General features: G+C 49.3%; 1 protein-coding gene across 1 annotated transcript in view; it reads right to left on the reverse strand.

Annotated features, from left to right (window-relative positions):
• Positions 1-18,308, reverse strand: part of LOC129863335 (neuronal migration protein doublecortin-like) — a 117,059-nt gene extending 98,751 nt beyond the window's left edge. The window contains exons 1-2 of the mRNA XM_055935240.1: positions 18,199-18,308; positions 8,055-8,476 (exon numbers count right to left, since the gene is read on the reverse strand). Coding sequence (XP_055791215.1) covers positions 8,055-8,415 — 361 coding nt within the window. The 5' untranslated portion in view covers positions 8,416-8,476; positions 18,199-18,308. The remainder of the gene's footprint in view (positions 1-8,054; positions 8,477-18,198) is intronic.
• Between the last annotated feature and the right edge of the window lie 1,253 nt (positions 18,309-19,561).

A 19,561-nucleotide genomic window follows, 5' to 3' on the forward strand; every position in this document is an offset into this window, starting at 1 on the left:
AAAAAATCCAGAAAATCACAATGTAGGATTTTTAATGAATTTATTTGCAAATTATGGTGGAAAATAAGTATTTGGTCACCTACAAACAAGCAAGATTTCTGGCTCTCACAGACCTGTAACTTCTTCTTTAAGAGGCTCCACTGTCCTCCACTCGTTACCTGTATTAATGGCACCTGTTTGAACTTGTTATCAGTATAAAAGACACCTGTCCACAACCTCAAACAGTCACACCCCAAACTCCACTATGGCCAAGACCAAAACGCTGTCAAAGGACACCAGAAACAAAATTGTAGACCTGCACCAGGCTGGGAAGACTGAATCTGCAATAGGTAAGTCGCTCTGGATAAGAGCGTCTGCTAAATGACTTAAATGTAAATGTAAATGTAATCAGCTTGGTTTGAAGAAATCAACTGTGGGAGCAATTTTTAGGAAATGGAAGACATACAAGACCACTGATAATCTCCCTCGATCTGGGGCTCCACGCAAGATCTCACCCCGTGGGGTCAACATTATCACAAGAATGGTGAGGGAAAATCCCAGAACCACACGGGGGGACCTAGTGAATGACCTGCAGAGAGCTGGAACCAAAGTAACAAAGCCTACCATCAGTAACACACTACGCTGCCAGGGACTCAAATCCTGCAGTGCCAGACGTGTCCCCCTGCTTAAGCCAGTACATGTCCAGGCCCATCTGAAGTTTGCTAGAGAGCATTTGGATGATCCAGAAGAAGATTGGGAGAATGTCATATGGTCAGATGAAACCAAAATAGAACTTTTTGGTAAAAACTCAACTCGTCGTGTTTGGAGGACAAAGAATGCTGAGTTGCATCCAAAGAACACCATACCTACTGTGAAGCATCGGGGTGGAAACATCATGCTTTGGGGCTGTTTTTCTGAAAAGGGACCAAGACGACTGATCCGTGTAAAGGAAAGCATGAATGGGGCCATGTATCGTGAGATTTTGAGTGAAAACCTACTTCCATCAGCAAGGGCATTGAAGATGAAACGTGGCTGGGTCTTTCAGCATGACAATGATCCCAAACACACCGCCCGGGCAACGAAGGAGTGGCTTCGTAAGAAGCATTTCAAGGTCCTGGAGTGGCCTAGCCAGTCTCCAGATCTCAACCCCATAGAAAATCTTTGGAGGGAGTTGAAAGGCTGTGTTGCCCAGCAACAGCCCCAAAACATCACTGCTCTAGAGGAGATCTGCATGGAGGAATGGGCCAAAATACCAGCAACAGTGTGTGAAAACCTTGTGAAGACTTACAGAAAACGTTTGACCTCTGTCATTGCCAACAAAGGGTATATAACAAAGTATTGAGATAAACTTTTGTTATTGACCAAATACTTATTTTCCACCATAATTTGCAAATGAATTCATTAAAAATCCTACAGTGATTTTCTGGATTTTTTCCCCTCATTTTGTCTGTCATAGTTAAAGTGTACCTATGATGAAAATTACAGGCCTCACTCATCTTTTTAAGTGGGAGAACTTGCACAATTGGTGGCTGACTAAATACTTTTTTGCCCCACTGTAGGTGTTCCTCTTGTCCAGGTGGGATAGGGCAGTGTGTAGAGCATCCAGCAGTCTTCATGATATTCTGCTTGAGAGATTGGCTGAGCTGGCTGGAAGACTCCCGTATGGATAATTATGAAGAGTCTGAGACTCAGCAATCACATCAAACGTGGGGGAGTCCCCCTAATGAGGGGAGGAGACGTTACATTACATCACGCCAAGGAGAGGGGCCGAGACCCCGTCTGTCGGCTCATCAAACAGAATGCTGCCTGTGCTCCAGCCTCCAGGCAGATGGATGGATGGTTCCACTGGGACAACAGGCTCCGTTTAGGAACCATTTCCTAATTCCTGGATGCAGACGCAGCGATTACGGCTTTGGATCCTGCCAAGCACTCATTGCAATGCTCTCTCTCCCTCCACTTCTGAGCGGAGAATTCCACATCTACATTCCAGTGAGAGTCACTGACCGGATAAAAACCTCAGTGAGAATCTCTAATAACAGTGTAGGGTTTCACACAACGACAGCAACAGACTATCACTACACCATGCCTATCAATGAGAGGAGGAAGACATAATTGTGAAAACTGTTTCACTATCCGTGTCCACCCTACTGACTATGATGCTCATGAAGACAGTAGGATGCATCATTATCACAATCCATCAACCTTTAAAAAGACCCACAGAACACTAAAGCAGTCAGTAAAGTGGTGGACACCAACAGTGGAAAGGTAGTGGAACAGTGGTGGAAAAAAGAAGGAACAGTGGTGGTACAGTGGTGGTACAGTGAAGGAACAGTGGTGGTACAGTGGTGGTACAGTGAAGGAACAGTGGTGGTACAGTGAAGGAACAGTGGTGGTACAGTGGTGGTACAGTGAAGGAACAGTGGTGGTACAGTGGTGGTACAGTGAAGGAACAGTGGTGGTACAGTGAAGGAACAGTGAAGGAACAGTGGTGGTACAGTGAAGGAACAGTGGTGGTACAGTGGTGGTACAGTGAAGGAACAGTGGTGGTACAGTGGTGGTACAGTGAAGGAACAGTGGTGGTACAGTGAAGGAACAGTGGTGGTACAGTGAAGGAACAGTGGTGGTACAGTGAAGGAACAGTGGTGGTACAGTGAAGGAACAGTGGTGGTACAGTGAAGGAACAGTGGTGGTACAGTGAAGGAACAGTGGTGGTACAGTGGTGGTACAGTGAAGGAACAGTGGTGGTACAGTGAAGGAACAGTGGTGGTACAGTGAAGGAACAGTGGTGGTACAGTGAAGGAACAGTGGTGGTACAGTGAAGGAACAGTGGTGGTACAGTGAAGGAACAGTGGTGGTACAGTGAAGGAACAGTGGTGGTACAGTGGTGGTACAGTGAAGGAACAGTGGTGGTACAGTGGTGGTACAGTGAAGGAACAGTGGTGGTACAGTGGTGGTACAGTGAAGGAACAGTGGTGGTACAGTGAAGGTAAAGTGGTGGTACAGTGGTGGTACAGTGAAGGAACAGTGGTGGTACAGTGGTCAGACATACTGAGACTGCTGCTCTCTGACTCAAGGCGCTGACTGAATCACTGCTAATGAATTACTGAGATTTAACAGCATGACTGAAGTGACTGTACTTCTGCTGCTCAACAAGTAGCAGCTTTTAGCAGAGTGGCAGAGTCTCTGGAGGACACTGTGTAAACTAGCATAGCACACCGTCCCACTGCTCCATCGCCCTGTAAACCATCAGATGATCATATTTAATATGCAGAGATTACAGCCAGCTAGACCAGCCAGACTAGACTCCTCATCTCAGAGCAGAAGACGTTCATGCCTCTCGTGATTCCCGTGTTACAGGTGATGACAGACAGAGCTGGTGATGGCCATCAGAATAACGCTGTGTAACCTTTCCTAATCACATTAACAGAACGTAGAATGACAGGTGTCACCTAAGGAGAAAACTATGCACAAACACCCCCACTCCCTACCACCCAACCCCCGTGACCTCACCTTCATCCATAATGACCCCCACTCCCTACCACCCAACCCCCCTGACCTCACCTTTATCCATAATGACCCCCACTCCCTACCACCCAACCCCCCTGACCTCACCTTTATCCATAATGACCCCCACTCCCTACCACCCGACCCCCGTGACCTCACCTTTATCCATAATGACCCCCACTCCCTACCACCCAACCCCCGTGACCTCACCTTTATCCATAATGACCCCCACTCCCTACCACCCAACCCCCGTGACCTCACCTTTATCAATAATGACCCCCACTCCCTACCACCCAACCCCCGTGACCTCACCTTTATCAATAATGACCCCCACCCCCTACCACCCAACCCCCGTGACCTCACATTTATCCATAATGACCCCCACTCCCTACCACCCAACCCCCTGTGACCTCACATTTATCCATAATGACCCCCACTCCCTACCACCCAACCCCCGTGACCTCACCTTTATCAATGACCCCCACTCCCTACCACCCAACCCCCCGTGACCTCACCTTTATCCATAATGACCCCCACTCCCTACCACCCAACCCCCGTGACCTCACCTTTATCCATAATGACCCCCACTCCCTACCACCCAACCCCTGTGTTCTCACCTTTATCCATAATGACCCCCACTCCCTACCACCCAACCCCCCTGTGACCTCACCTTTATCCATAATGACCCCCACTACCTACCATCCAGACCTCCCTGTGACCTCACCTTCCTCCACAATGACCCCCACTCCCTACCACCCAACCCCCGTGACCTCACCTTTATCCATAATGACCCCCACTCCCTACCACCCAACCCCCGTGACCTCACCTTTATCCATAATGACTCCCACTCCCTACCACCCAACCCCCGTGACCTCACCTTTATCCATAATGACCCCCACTACCTACCATCCAAACCCCCTGTGACCTCACCTTTCTCCATAATGACCCCCACTCCCTACCATCCAAACCCCCTGTGACCTCACATTTATCCATTATGACCCCCACTCCCTACCACCCAACCCCCGTGACCTCACCTTTATCCATAATGACCCCCACTCCCTACCACCCAAACCCCCTGTGACCTCACCTTTATCCATAATGACCCCCACTCCCTACCACCCAACCCCCGTGACCTCACCTTCCTCCACAATGACCCCCACTCCCTACCACCCAACCCCCGTGACCTCACCTTTATCCATAATGACCCCCACTACCTACCATCCAAACCCCCTGTGTTCTCACCTTTCTCCATAATGACAGCCACTCCTGACCTCCCTGTGAGCTCACCTTCCTCCATAATGACCGCCACTCCCGACCTCCCCGTGAGCTCACCTTCCTCCATAATGACCTCCACTCCCGACCTCCATGTGAGCTCATCTTCCTCCATAATGACCGCCACTCCTGACCTCCCTGTGAGCTCACCTTCCTCCATAATGACCGCCACTCCTGACCTCCCCGTGAGCTCACCTTCCTCCATAATGACACCCACTCCCTACTTGGGCTGTTGCAGTGACAATATTACTGCCACACTGGCAGTCATGAATCATGACCGCAGTAAAATTCTGTATGACTGTTGAGTCACGGTAATTTCATTTTATGCACTCTGGACATGCATTGGAAGTACCCAACCCCCTAACAACCAGCAGGTCCTACTGGCCCGGTGCTCTGGGCTCTATTGTCCCTCTAACCACTCTGACAATGTAAATCCAATTGAAAATCCCATCAAACACTTATCATCAAAACTGTATGTGCTTTTAAAACTCACCTTACTGTGATTGATCAATTAGAAGAAAGAAGTTCACCGACAGGTTGAAACTGAGTGGAAAACATGGTCGTTGTGGATGTTTTTTCAAAGCCTAACACAACGAAATGGACAACGCTTTCTAAGTTGATGATTCATTCAAAACACTCACATGCATATTATAACTTATGCATAAGCATTGGCCGATACTGTATATGAGCCCAAGCCCGAAAGAAAACACAGAATTACAATTATGTTTGTGCCATTACACAATAAATAGCCTACCACATATTACACACAGCAGAAAAACACGAAACAAAACTGATTTAAGATAATATGAATTTGTTTAATTTAGGCTTAGCCTACAATTATAGTGCATTTGTATTTGATTTGGAATAGCCTAGTAATAGGCCATTTGTATAATTAATAGGCTGACATTACATTTAGCTACAGAATATCTCACCACCGTGAGTTTCCATCTCCTCTCTCTTCTTCATTCCTTTCTTCAGCTGTCAACCGTATAATTAAATATGTTTCATTGTGAAAACATGTTACTATTGATGTTGTCGAACAAATTTCACCTGGTTTCCGAAATGAAGCCCCGGGTAGCTGCAGGAACAGGGTTGGAAAGCCCATGGCATACAGAGTTTGGGGGGAATATCACCTGTCCTGCAGCGAAAATACCTAAGTAGCCTACCCGACATGACTTAAAAACGTACTGTCGGGAAAGTGGACTCCATTTGCTATTCCAGACATCTTTTTTGTCTTGCTCCTGTTCTTGCCCATTTGATAAATAGGCCATTCTAAATCTAATTAAATGTTACATATTAGTAAAGATGAGAGAGTAGCCTGACGGGTGAAAATATGATCACTTGATGAGAGGACACACAGCATGTGCAGCCTGAGGCAAGGAACAGAGATCAAGCATTTTGTTTTTGACTTTCTCAAATCATCAATAGCATATAGCCCATATACATATACATTTAGATTTCTAAGACATTCTAAGGTTTGTATCATTCACAACTAAAGTTGCCAAATAACTCAAAATCAAGGATATAGGACCTGTTTCAAATGATCACTTTTACGCTCCACATATCCACTTCATATTTGCTCTCGCGCCAGAATGGGAAAAATATCACTTCTATTTCTTTCAGTTAAGTTCAATTCTACTCTTATTATAAAATAATGGCATGGGACATAAACATATCTTGTCGGGTAAATGAACAAGCCTACAGCCTATGACATGGCGCAAAGCCAGAAAACATACAGTAGGGCAACTCCTATTCTGTTCTTCTGAAATACATTTTCTTCATATCATCATGTTTCTTTAGACCGGTCTAACATAAATAATGGATTTGTTGTGATGGTGTAAATTAAATTGATTTATTAAACTTTTTAAATGTAGCTGTTCCAAAGGTGCGTATCAGCATCTTAAATACAGATTGTGTGGAGGCCTGGAAATGCTAAACATGTTTATGTTAATTAATGTCAATTACCGTGAAACCGGCAGTCTTCTGCAAGACAATTATCGGTTGGCAAAATTTTATGACATAGCCTACAGCCCTACTCCCCATCACCAGACCTCCCTGTGACCTCACCTTCCTCAACAATGACCCCCACTCCCTACCACCCAACCCCTGTGAGCTCACCTTCCTCCACAATGACCCCCACTCCCTACCACCCAACTCCTGTGAGCTCACCTTCCTCCACAATAACCCCCACTCCCTATCATCCAACCCCCTGTGAGCTCACCTTCCTCCACAATGACCCCCACTCCCTACCACCCAACCTCTGTGAGCTCACCTTCCTCCACAATGACCCCCACTCCCTACCACCCAACCCCTGTGAGCTCACCTTCCTCCACAATAACCCCCACTCCCTATCATCCAACCCCCTGTGAGCTCACCTTCCTCCACAATGACCGCCACTCCCTACCACCCAACCCGTGAGCTCACCTTCCTCCACAATGACCCCCACTCCCTACCACCCAACCCCTGTGAGCTCACCTTCCTCCACAATGACCCCCACTCCCTACCACCCAACCTCTGTGAGCTCACCTTCCTCCATAATGACCCCCACTCCCTACCACCCAACCTCTGTGAGCTCACCTTCCTCCACAATGACCCCCACTCCCTACCACCCAACCCCTGTGAGCTCACCTTCCTCCACAATGACCCCCACTCCCTACCACCCAACCTCTGTGAGCTCACCTTCCTCCACAATGACCCCCACTCCCTACCACCCAACCTCTGTGAGCTCACCTTCCTCCACAATGACCCCCACTCCCTACCACCCAACCCCCCTGTGAGCTCACCTTCCTCCACAATGACCCCCACTCCCTACCACCCAACCCCCCTGTGACCTCACCTTCCTCCACAATGACCGCCACTCCCTACCACCCAACCCCCTGTGAGCTCACCTTCCTCCACAATGACCCCCACTCCCTACCACCCAACCTCTGTGAGCTCACCTTCCTCCACAATGACCCCCACTCCCTACCACCCAACCCCTGTGACCACACCTTCCTCCACAATGACCCCCACTCCCTACCACCCAACCTCTGTGAGCTCACCTTCCTCCATAAAGACCCCCACTCCCTACCACCCAACCTCTGTGAGCTCACCTTCCTCCACAATGACCCCCACTCCCTACCACCCAACCCCCTGTGAGCTCACCTTCCTCCACAATGACCCCCACTCCCTACCACCCAACCCCCTGTGAGCTCACCTTCCTCCACAATGACCCCCACTCCCTACCACCCAACCTCTGTGAGCTCCCCTTCCTCCATAATGACCCCCACTCCCTACCACCCAACCCCCTGTGAGCTCACCTTCCTCCAGCTCGTCCATGGTGGTGATCTTGCGCATTCCGTCGATGGAGAAGATGAAGCGGACCCCCTGAGGCAGGTTGATGTGGTCGGAGAGGGAGCGCGTCAGGTCGGCCAGGAGGGCGTCGAAGGTGCGGAAGCGTTCCACGGCCACGGCGTACACGATGCCCTTGAAGTAGCGGTCTCCGTTGCGGTAGAACCTCACCTTCTTGGCCTTCTTCTCGTTGGTGAGGGCCTGCAGGGTGCGCGTGCGGTAGAAGCTGCAGTGGGCGCTGTGGGTGGGGCTAGGCAGCCCGTTCATGCGCCCACCCCGTGGGGTACGGGGCTTGTCGCGCTCGTCAAAATGGCCGAAGTCCAGCTCCATGGTGACAGATGTCAGGGAGGGTCCGTGGTAGAGAGGTGCTGGTTGTGGAGTTCTGGGAAGTCTAGCATTGGAAAAACATAACACTGAGTTATATTGATGCTCATACAGTATAAAACTAAGGAGACTTGGTAAAGATATTTTAGTTTAGGCATGAACATCTAAAAAGTGCTATTCAATAACAGAGTACCAAAGTGGTAAATTAATCCCTCAACATGCCACCATCTAACTACTGTGAAATTCCCCTGCAGTGGGTATCCCTTTCCATCTCTATCCCTCTAATACAGTAGTGTACCATGCACCACAGGTGTGCTGGGGTTCACATGCAGTAAACTAAGCCAAGCCTCCCATGCCCTGCTCCCCCATGCCTCCCATGCCCTGACTCTCCCTGCCTCCCATGCCCTGACTCCCCAAGCCACCCATGCCTCATCTCATAATGCCCTGTCTCCTAATGCCCTGTCTCCTAATGCCCTGTCTCCGTCTCCCCATGTCTCCGTCTCCCCATGTCTCCCCATGCCCTGTCTCTGTCTCCCCATGTCTCCGTCTCCCCATGTCTCCCCATAGCCTGTCTCTCCGTGTCTCCCCATACCCTGTCTCTCCGTGTCTCCCCATACCCTGTCTCTCCGTGTCTCCCCATACCCTGTCTCTCCGTGTCTCCCCATGCCCTGTCTCTCCGTGTCTCCCCATGCCCTGTCTCTCCGTGTCTCCCCATGCCCTGTCTCCCCATGCTTCTCCATGCCATGTCTCCCCATGCTTCTCCATGCCATGTCTCCCCATGCTTCTTCATGCCATGTCTCCCCATGCTTCTTCATGCCCTTTTTCCCCATGCCCTGTCTCTCCATGCCCTGTCTCTCCATGCCTCCCCATGCCATGTCTCTCCATGCCCTGTCTCTCCATGCCCTGTCTCTCCATGTCTCCCCATACCATGTCTCTCCATGCCTCCCCATGCCATGTCTCTCCATGCCCTGTCTCTCCATGTCTCCCCATACCATGTCTCTCCATGCCCTGTCTCCCCATGTCTCCCCATGCCCTGTCTCCCCAAGCCACCCATGCCTCCGTCTCCCCATGCCTCCGTCTCCCCATGCCTCCGTCTCCCCATGCCTCCGTCTCCCCATGCTTCTCCATGCCATGTCTCCCATGCTTCTCCATGCCCTGTCTCCCCATACCATGTCTCCCCATACCATGTCTCCCCATACCATGTCTCCCCATACCATGTCTCCCCATGCCATGTCTCCCCATGCCATGTCTCCCCATGCCATGTCTCCCCATGCCATGTCTCCCCATACCATGTCTCCCCATGTCTCCCCATACTCTGTCTCCCCATGCCCTGCCTCCCCATGTCTCCCCATACCCTGTCTCCCCATGTCTCCCCATACTCTGTCTCCCCATGCCCTGTCTCTCCATGTCTCCCCATGCCCTGTCTCCCCATGCCCTATCTCCCCATGTCCTGTCTCCCCATGTCCTGTCTCCCCATGCCCTGTCTCCCCATGCCCTGTCTCCCCATGCCCTGCCTCCCCATGCCCTGTCTCCCCATGCCCTGTCTCCCCATGTCCCCCCATGCCCTGTCTCTCCATGTCCCCCCATGCCCTGTCTCCCCATGCCCTGTCTCTCCATGTCTCCCCATGCCCTGTCTCCCCATGCCCTGTCTCCCCATGCCCTGTCTCCCCATACCATGTCTCCCCATGCCCTGTCTCCCCATGCCCTGTCTCCCCATGCCCTGCCTCCCCATGCCCTGTCTCCCCATGTCTCCCCATGCCCTGTCTCCCCATGTCTCCCCATGCCCTGTCTCTCCATGTCCCCCCATGCCCTGTCTCCCCATGCCCTGTCTCTCCATGTCTCCCCATGCCCTGTCTCCCCATACCATGTCTCCCCATGCCCTGTCTCCCCATACCATGTCTCCCCATGCCCTGTCTCCCCATGCCCTGTCTCCCCATGTCTCCCCATACCCTGTCTCTCCGTGTCTCCCCATGCCCTGTCTCCCCATGCCCTGTCTCTCCATGTCTCTCCATGCCTCCCCATGCCCTGTCTCCGTCTCCCCATGTCTCCGTCTCCCCATGCCATGCCTCCCCATGCCCTGTCTCTCCATGCCTCCCCATGCCCTGTCTCTCCATGCCTCCCCATGCCCTGGCTCTCCATGCCTCCCCATGCCCTGGCTCTCCATGCCTCCCCATGCCCTGTCTCTCCATGTCTCCCCATGCCCTGTCTCTCCATGTCTCCCCATGCCCTGTCTCTCCATGTCTCCCCATGCCCTGTCTCTCCATATGCCCTGTCTCTCCATGTCTCCCCATGCCCTGTCTCTCCATGTCTCCCCATGCCCTGTCTCTCCATGTCTCCCCATGCCCTGTCTCCCCATGTCTCCCCATGCCCTGTCTCCCCATGCCCTGTCTCCCCATGCCCTGTCTCCCCATGCCCTGTCTCCCCATGCCCTGTCTCCCCATGTCCCCCCATGCCCTGTCTCCCCATGCCCTGTCTCTCCATGTCTCCCCATGCCCTGTCTCCCCATGCCCTGTCTCTCCATGTCTCTCCATGCCTCCCCATGCCCTGTCTCCGTCTCCCCATGTCTCCGTCTCCCCATGCCATGCCTCCCCATGCCCTGTCTCTCCATGCCTCCCCATGCCCTGTCTCTCCATGCCTCCCCATGCCCTGGCTCTCCATGCCTCCCCATGCCCTGGCTCTCCATGCCTCCCCATGCCCTGTCTCTCCATGTCTCCCCATGCCCTGTCTCTCCATGTCTCCCCATGCCCTGTCTCTCCATGTCTCCCCATGCCCTGTCTCTCCATGTCTCCCCATGCCCTGTCTCTCCATGTCTCCCCATGCCCTGTCTCTCCATGTCTCCCCATGCCCTGTCTCTCCATGTCTCCCCATGCCCTGTCTCTCCATGTCTCCCCATGTCTCCCCATGCCCTGTCTCTCCATGTCTCCCCATGCCCTGTCTCTCCATGTCTCCCCATGCCCTGTCTCTCCATGTCTCCCCATGCCCTGTCTCTCCATGTCTCCCCATGCCCTGTCTCTCCATGTCTCCCCATGCCCTGTCTCTCCATGTCTCCCCATGCCCTGTCTCTCCATGTCTCCCCATGCCCTGTCTCTCCATGTCTCCCCATGCCCTGTCTCTCCATGTCTCCCCATGCCCTGTCTCTCCATGTCTCCCCATGCCCTGTCTCTCCATGTCTCCCCATGCCCTGTCTCTCCATGTCTCCCCATGCCCTGTCTCTCCATGTCTCCCCATGCCCTGTCTCCCCATGCCCTGCCTCCCCATGCCCTGCCTCCCCATGCCCTGCCTCCCCATGCCCTGCCTCCCCATGCCCTGCCTCCCCATGCCCTGCCTCCCCATGCCCTGCCTCCCCATGCCCTGCCTCCCCATGCCCTGCCTCCCCATGCCCTGCCTCCCCATGCCCTGCCTCCCCATGCCCTGCCTCCCCATGCCCTCCCCAGAGGGTGTTTGGTTTCTGCAACATGAAGAGAGGCTAGGCCAGCCCAATCAATTACAGCCCTCACTATCGATTAGCCCACCCACTCACAGTCAGACACAGAGATGTGTTAACCCTCAGCCCTTCTCTGTGTGTGTGTGTAAAAACACAAGCCTCGTTTAGGATGTTCCCAAGTGAACAGGGGATCAGTATTTAACGTCAGGTGAACAGAATCACTCTGCTGTATACTCAGTAGTACATGTCCTATGTAGGCATTACAACCCTTCAGTGACCCCTAAAACTAAGGCCATTAGTTCTGAACATACACTACATACTAAACATGGTATGCACTAAATGGGATGTACAGGTCTCCTGTAGAGCGGAGGTTGCTCCGCCTGTACGTCTGTCTGTCATCTACCCTACATTCAGCCCGTGTCCTTCAGAGAGGGAAGGGAGTGGCCAGTAAGAGACTATTATTAAGAAGGCCAAGTGGATGTGTGATATTTTGGAGAAAAATGTCTCATCGGGGAGTGTTGGTGTTTCTGGTCTGACCAGGGTGGGAAACGAGACACTTTCCCTCTGGCTCCAGGATATGTGCGCAGGTTGACATTGATTGCATGAGTCTTGACCTGGAGGCAGAACTGAGCGATTTCCGCTAATGGGCCAGCTGTAAAGTCAAAATTGTCTATAATGTAAAAATTCATTTAAAAAAAATTAAATGCTTTTTGGTCTTCATTTAAGGTTAGGGTTAGCAGTGTGGTTAAGGTGATGGTTATATTTAAAATCCGATTTTATGACTTTGTGGCTGTGACAGCTAGTGACCACTCTGTCTCCAGGTAAAGATTCATGACAATAAATGCCAGCATGCAATCTGTGCTTAATGTGATTCTGGTTTCTGATCTCTGTACAGTTCCCCATTGCCTTACATCCATGACAATATACTCATTTTTGGGATGTGCATTTGCAAGTACCGTATATCTTACATGAAAAGGCTAACAAAAATGTTTCACCACCTGGGTCGTTTTAAAGAACAGATATGGCAGAAACAAGCCAGGACCATCTGAATCAGAGGATCCTCCCACACCTCGGGGTCTGAGCAGCAGGGAAAGTTCTGGATCTACTGTAGAATCATCATCCCATAAAGGGCTCTTGGACCAGAGAGCTGAGCTGAACATTTGGAGCGTTAGTCACTGATGTAAAGTCCATGGTATCCTAGTCACTGATGTAAAGTCCATGGTATCCTAGTCACTGATGTAAAGTCCATGGTATCCTAGTCACTGATGTAAAGTCCATGGTATCCTAGTCACTGATGTAAAGTCCATGGTATCCTAGTCACTGATGTAAAGTCCATGGTATCCTAGTCACTGATGTAAAGTCCATGGTATCCTAGTCACTGATGTAAAGTCCATGGTATCCTAGTCACTGATGTAAAGTCCATGGTATCCTAGTCACTGATGTAAAGTCCATGGTATCCTAGTCACTGATGTAAAGTCCATGGTATCCTAGTCACTGATGTAAAGTCCATGGTATCCTAGTCACTGATGTAAAGTCCATGGTATCCTAGTCACTGATGTAAAGTCCATGGTATCCTAGTCACTGATGTAAAGTCCATGGTATCCTAGTCACTGATGTAAAGTCCATGGTATCCTAGTCACTGATGTAAAGTCCATGGTATCCTAGTCACTGATGTAAAGTCCATGGTATCCTAGTCACTGATGTAAAGTCCATGGTATCATAGTCACTACATCAATGTGTGGTGCTGAGCACCATGTGTGAGAGTATATTCACACGTTTCAGTGGTTACTCATCCTCTACCACTGGGAAAGGTACATGGGGTGATCCACCCACAAGTTTACATTATCCAATGTACAAAGGAAGCCGGTCTAAAACCTTATAGCATACAAAGACTGAAAGAAAGAACAATGACTAAGGTTGAGGGTAAAAAAATGAGTCAATGTATTTTTTAAAGGGTTTTCTATTTGGTGTCTTTTGGCAGATAACATAGCTTGTGTAAAGGCCTGAGCAGCCTAGCAGGAATGGTCTCTTTCTGGGTAGTCCAGATCTCTCTGTAAAGCATGTAGATGCGGCGAGGGGTAGAGAGCACAGCGCGCTCCTGCCAAAACTCTCCACTAACATCTGCCCTTTTTAAACACGAGCAGACCGTTTTATATCCTCCGCAAAAAGACTGAAGAAAAGAAAGCATAGTGGGAGGGACTGGCTGACTGGTTGGCTGGCTGGCTGACTGGCTGGCTGACTGGCTAACCAGAGACGCGTTTGCTGCTACCCAGTTCGGACTGGAACGTTGCAATAGACTGTTTGGAATAATGAGGAGATTATCCACTAAACGGGCAGAGAGCACTCATTACTGTGCCACTCTGAATGGGATCCCAGCAGCAGTCACCCTCTCTGCCATGTCTCACATCTCACACCAGTCATAACAATGTCCCAGCGATAGGAGGACAGAGGGCACAGTGAAGGTCATCGTTGAAACGCCGTTCCCTGGAACATGCTCGGAGTCCTGCCCTGCCCAGGTCAGACTGGCAGTCTGTCTGTTCGGTCCAACAAACATTTAGATTCCGAGCAGTCAGGAGTGGAACTAGTGTTTCAGTGGAACTAGCCGACTGCAGAGCAGACAAAGAAACACGTCAGAGTCGTGGGGCAGGTTGCTTCGCTACAACGACACACAAAGCCCCCTTTCCAATGAATGTCATTAGCCATCTCTGTGTGATCTAATCAAAGTGAATATTATTCCTCTGTATGAGATGGAAAACGTGAGGTTATGATGACCGCACAGTAGAGCTCAATGCTAGCTGCTCCATGTCAGAACAAAGACTCACTGCACTACAGCAGTATCCACGTGCTAGAGCACAGGCACAGCAGCCATATTGTACTGTACAAGACTTGTGAATGAGGTTAGCTGCAGTGGGACAAACCTCATCTACACCTGCCTAGAATGTGCTGACACTCAAGTCTGGGCTGTCTGGCTGCATTTGTAGCCATGTGTTGCAAGGCGAACAGCTTCTCTGTAAAAGACACATCTGATAACAGGAACTAGTGGCTTTGTATTTTACACTGCAAGTCACAAGGTATGCCATCTTTTTATCTTTCTTCTTCTATCAAAGTACAGTAGTTATCAAGTAAAACAACATCACTACTCTAGGGACAATATGGTGCTCTGTTTAGCTCCAGGCCTATCTTTTTCCTATATCGTTCAACCATCATCAATAGCCCCTCTCACTCAATTGCCCCAAAATGCCTCTTCTAAACAATTCTGATCAATAACCACTCGTCAATAAGCTCACGCTCATTGTTCACAAACAAAGCATTTGTCACTGTCGCCCCCCCAAGCTGACTCCCAGGATATGGGCCAGTAGGGTGTTGTGTTGAAGTGGGCAGGAGGTGTGGCGGCTGCAGGAGGCAGGAGCAGATGATGTGTGATAAATGAGAGTCATTTATGACAATCTGACCCCCGCCCCACAGCCCACTGAGCCCTGGAGACCACATCCCCTTCCTGGAGTGGACCAAAACACATAACAGCACCCCCTCCATCTCACCTCCTACTAACATCACATGCCTCTGCCTGATGACAAGCCCTTTTCAAGTGGCCTTAACTATCCAACCCATCCCGCAAAAATATTGTGTTCTTGTTGTGAGCCCCCTGGGGCACTTTCATATCCTGTCGAGAATTACATTTGTCTGCTAAATTCCTAATGCAGTGTTAGTATTAGAACGAGGCTGGAGGTGCTGCTCTCTGGGGAAATGTAGCAAAGCTAGGCCTGTGTTTAGGAAAAGAGAGGTAGAATCCCAACTCTGATTCACTGGTGACAGACTGACTGACACTATTCCAGAATTGCTGCTGCTGCCTCTGATACACAAGATTATCACTCACAATCAACTCCACAAACACCTTCTTAAGACTATTTGTGAACATTGATTTATCAATCATCATATGCAGATGATCAATGACTCAGTAATTCATTTTTTACAGAGTGAGTCTTAAGTGAGAAACATGTGTAAAGAATGTCACATTGTAAGGTAACTTTATAATACACCTCAATGCACCATGTGGTTAAATCAACTTTTAAACAGCACATAATCCCAGTGCTCAGGACAATTATTGGATTTCTAGGTGTTAGAGCTGGGCTTGTCAGTTTGACTGAAATCCCCTATCTGAAATAAACAGCCACCTCCAGAGGGTAGCACTGTAACAGCCACTGTTCACCATGCCCCTACCCAACAGTTTCCACTTCGTACAACACACAGACCCTCATGTGAGGAGGGAGATGAGGCTAGGTTATATCTGACCGCTGATCAACACAGTGGGGGAGTTTTACTAATGGCCGCACAAAGCTTTATCACACATTAATGAACTGGAAAAACAGCTTTAACTAGCAATAAAAGGGCTTTGGCACACATTGTTATGTCAACACGTTCAGTCCATCTTGGCCATTAATTAGTGGGCAAGATAACATTTTTCGGCATGAATCTTGTTCAAGAGACAGCTCTGCAGAGTGATGGTCACTAGCTGGCACAGCTACAAAGTCATAAATTTTGATTTTAAAATGTAACCCTAACCACAATGCCTAACAGTAACCTTAAATTAAGACAAAAAGCGAATTTTTGTTTTTTGTTAATTTTTACAATTTGGCCAATTTTGGCTTTACAGCTGGCCCATCTAGTGCAAATTGCTCAGTCCTGCCTCCAGGGCAAGACTCGTCCCAATAAACATCAACCTGACGCTAGCGAGGGTGTGTAGACTAGAGGCTGCTATCTGTGACATTTAAAGCTCTGATCTGTGCCAGACAGACCAGTCCTGGGCTGGGCCAAGGATTGAAGCAGCTTTACCAATTAAAGCCTGGCCACTTCCTGTCAAATCCTCACCTAGTGGCTGTGACCAGTGACCACACCTCGATTGCTTCAGATAAAGACATGCAGCCTAACCCCTCAACACCTTTGCTATCACCCGCTCCACATACAATGCCCACACATGGCTCTACTGCTGGATAATGGCAACCAAATGTAGACTCCATGACTTAACAGGGGCTTGTTAACTCATTTCTGCTTAAACAATGATTGTGTTGGACTGGCAACGCCCCAATGCCAAAGGTCATGAAACTCACAGCTTTTAATGGCGAAATACTGATTATGATTGATATGTCCTCCTCCCCTTGTCTCTTCACAGCCCCATCACACATGTGTCCTCCTCCATGAAGACAAACAGAGAGGACCACATTGTCCCCACCCTTAGGAGGAGGGGACCTCCCCTCCCCCGCACACCCTGGCCCTGAGTCTGGCTGAGCTTTTATGACAGATCCTGAGATGGGGATGGGGGTAGGTCCCAGACCAGGGAGGGATGGGTTATGGGTAGTGGTACTCCTCCCGACAGACAGAGGCCGGGAGCCCATCTGCTCGCCTAATATAATGGACAGAGACCCTCTCCCTATGACGTCACTTAGGACTATATATGGTCTACGCTCAGGACAGCCCATTGTCTCACAGGGACACCCCTATCACTACTACTACTGTAGTGCTACATCACACACGGATACAACTACAAATAATAGTATTATTACTAGACTAATGATTCACCCCAGTGAATTACAACCATCAGGGCTCAAATTACAGGAGGGGCCCCTATGTATGTAAAATGGCCATCCCCATAAGGTCCAGACCACTACTCATAACGCACCCCAACAGATAACATGTCATTCAATCCCTGAATATCACAAATAAATGGATATATGTAAAATATTACAAATGTTCTCACCATGCTTACCTAACCAGGGCAGGCTACTAATTCCTGCTCACAGCGCAGCAGACAGACTGCAAAGCTGTTCTATTGTGTGACTGTGACATGTCTAACTGCACGACAGAGATGTGAGGCTGGGTCTGTGCTACCAGCGACACAGCAGCCCAGATAACAACTCTGACCTCCCCAACAGCGTCCTGCATCAAATCACCCCAAACATCCTCATCACAGCAGATCTGTGTCTTATCTAGTAACACTAAGCCAGTCTGAGCTGGTTTTAAGTCTTTTTTTTTTTTTTTAACAACAAAAGTTTTTCAGTACCCCCTCTAGCTATCAGTAACAAAAAAAAACGGATCAGTTGTCCATATGAGCTCAGAGAAAAGCGGTGGGCGCCGTACATACAGATGAGCCATGACAGTTTTGTACCAACGGGTACGCGCACACCTATAATCACCTGCTCATATAGCCGACAGCCTAAATAGGCAAAAATTCTACCAATCCTTAACAGTGTCCAATACTACTGAACACAACAACTTAACTCACCGTCAGAAACATAATTTAAATACTGACATGATATTTTTTCGCCATTTAATTATGTTTAACCAAAATATTAAAAGTATCGGGTACTCACCCACGCTGGAGCGTTTGGAGTGAGGTGGGTGGGTGTGGATGCTGCAGGATAGCGGCACGAGCTCTCTCTGCCTTTGTCTGCCTCTCTCTAGTCTACGAGCTGAGCCTACCTGACCGGCTGCACTGCTGGGTCCTAGAGGCGACCCTTGCAAAACCCGCCCTAGCATGGCAATGGCACGGACCGGCATTTTGGGGTATTTCTCACAAAAGGATGATGTAAACCTTTTCAGAGCTGATTTTTTTAACTTTCGGGAATCTACTGTGCCATGATGAATAGTTTTTTATTCATTCAGACACCCATGCACTGTATATGCTGCCTATTGAAATTAGAAATGCAAATCTGGAGAGAGAAAAAATCTGCCTGCTGAGTTGATTTGATCCCTGTGTTTTGAGAAAATGATGCCACAGGATCTTTCCACTATTTCTATTGTAAAGTAATGTAGTGTTGATAACCCCCTCCCAACAGATTGAACTGTGTGGGTGTTGCTCCTCTCTTCACACCATCCATGTTATATTTCCAGAGGCAGAAACAGCAGGATTGTAGATTGATTTATTGACGAATGTGTGTGTGTTTGTGTGTGTGTGTGTGTGTGTTGGCTTCTGAAGGTAAAAGCCCATTATCTACACCACTGCCAGAGAGAAAGGAGAAAGGATAGCTCTAAAGAGCTGATGTCCTTCCAGATAAGAGGCTCTTTATATGGGAGGCATCTGGTGTGTGGTGTGTGTTTCACGTGAAAGTGTTTATGAGCACCTGTGTTTAGCACCTGTGTGTGTGTGTGTGTGTGTGTGTGTGTGTGTGTGTGTGTGTGTGTGTGTGTGTGTGTGTGTGTGTGTGTGTGTGTGTGTGTGTGTGTGTGTGTGTGTGTGTGTGTGTGTGTGTGTGTGTGTGTGTGTGTGTGTGTGTGTGTGTGTGTGTGTGTGTATTAAGTTGTCATCATACAATCCTCTGTGTAATGAACTGAGACAAAGTAATCCCGGACTATCTGCATTGCCCCCCCTTTGCACTAACTCTTTTGACTCATCACATATGCTGCCACTACTGCTTATTATCTATCCTGTTGCCTAGTCACTAAACCCCTACCTATATGTACATACTGTACCTACCTCAATTACCTCGTACCGCTGCACATCTACTCTGTACTGGTACCCCATGTATATAGCCAAGTTTCGTTACTCATTGTGTATTTATTCCTTGTGCTACATGTTCATTGTTTTTCTATTTTTCTCTCTGCTTTGTTGGGAAGGGCCTGTCAGAAGGCATTTCACTGTTAGTCTACACCTTTTGTTTACGAAGCATGTGACAAATAAAATAGGATTTGATTTGATCTCTTTCAGACTAATCAGTAATGGCGTTGTGATGCAGG

This window comes from Salvelinus fontinalis, chromosome 10 (genome assembly GCF_029448725.1).
Source record: "Salvelinus fontinalis isolate EN_2023a chromosome 10, ASM2944872v1, whole genome shotgun sequence".
Taxonomy (NCBI): Eukaryota; Metazoa; Chordata; class Actinopteri; order Salmoniformes; family Salmonidae; genus Salvelinus; species Salvelinus fontinalis.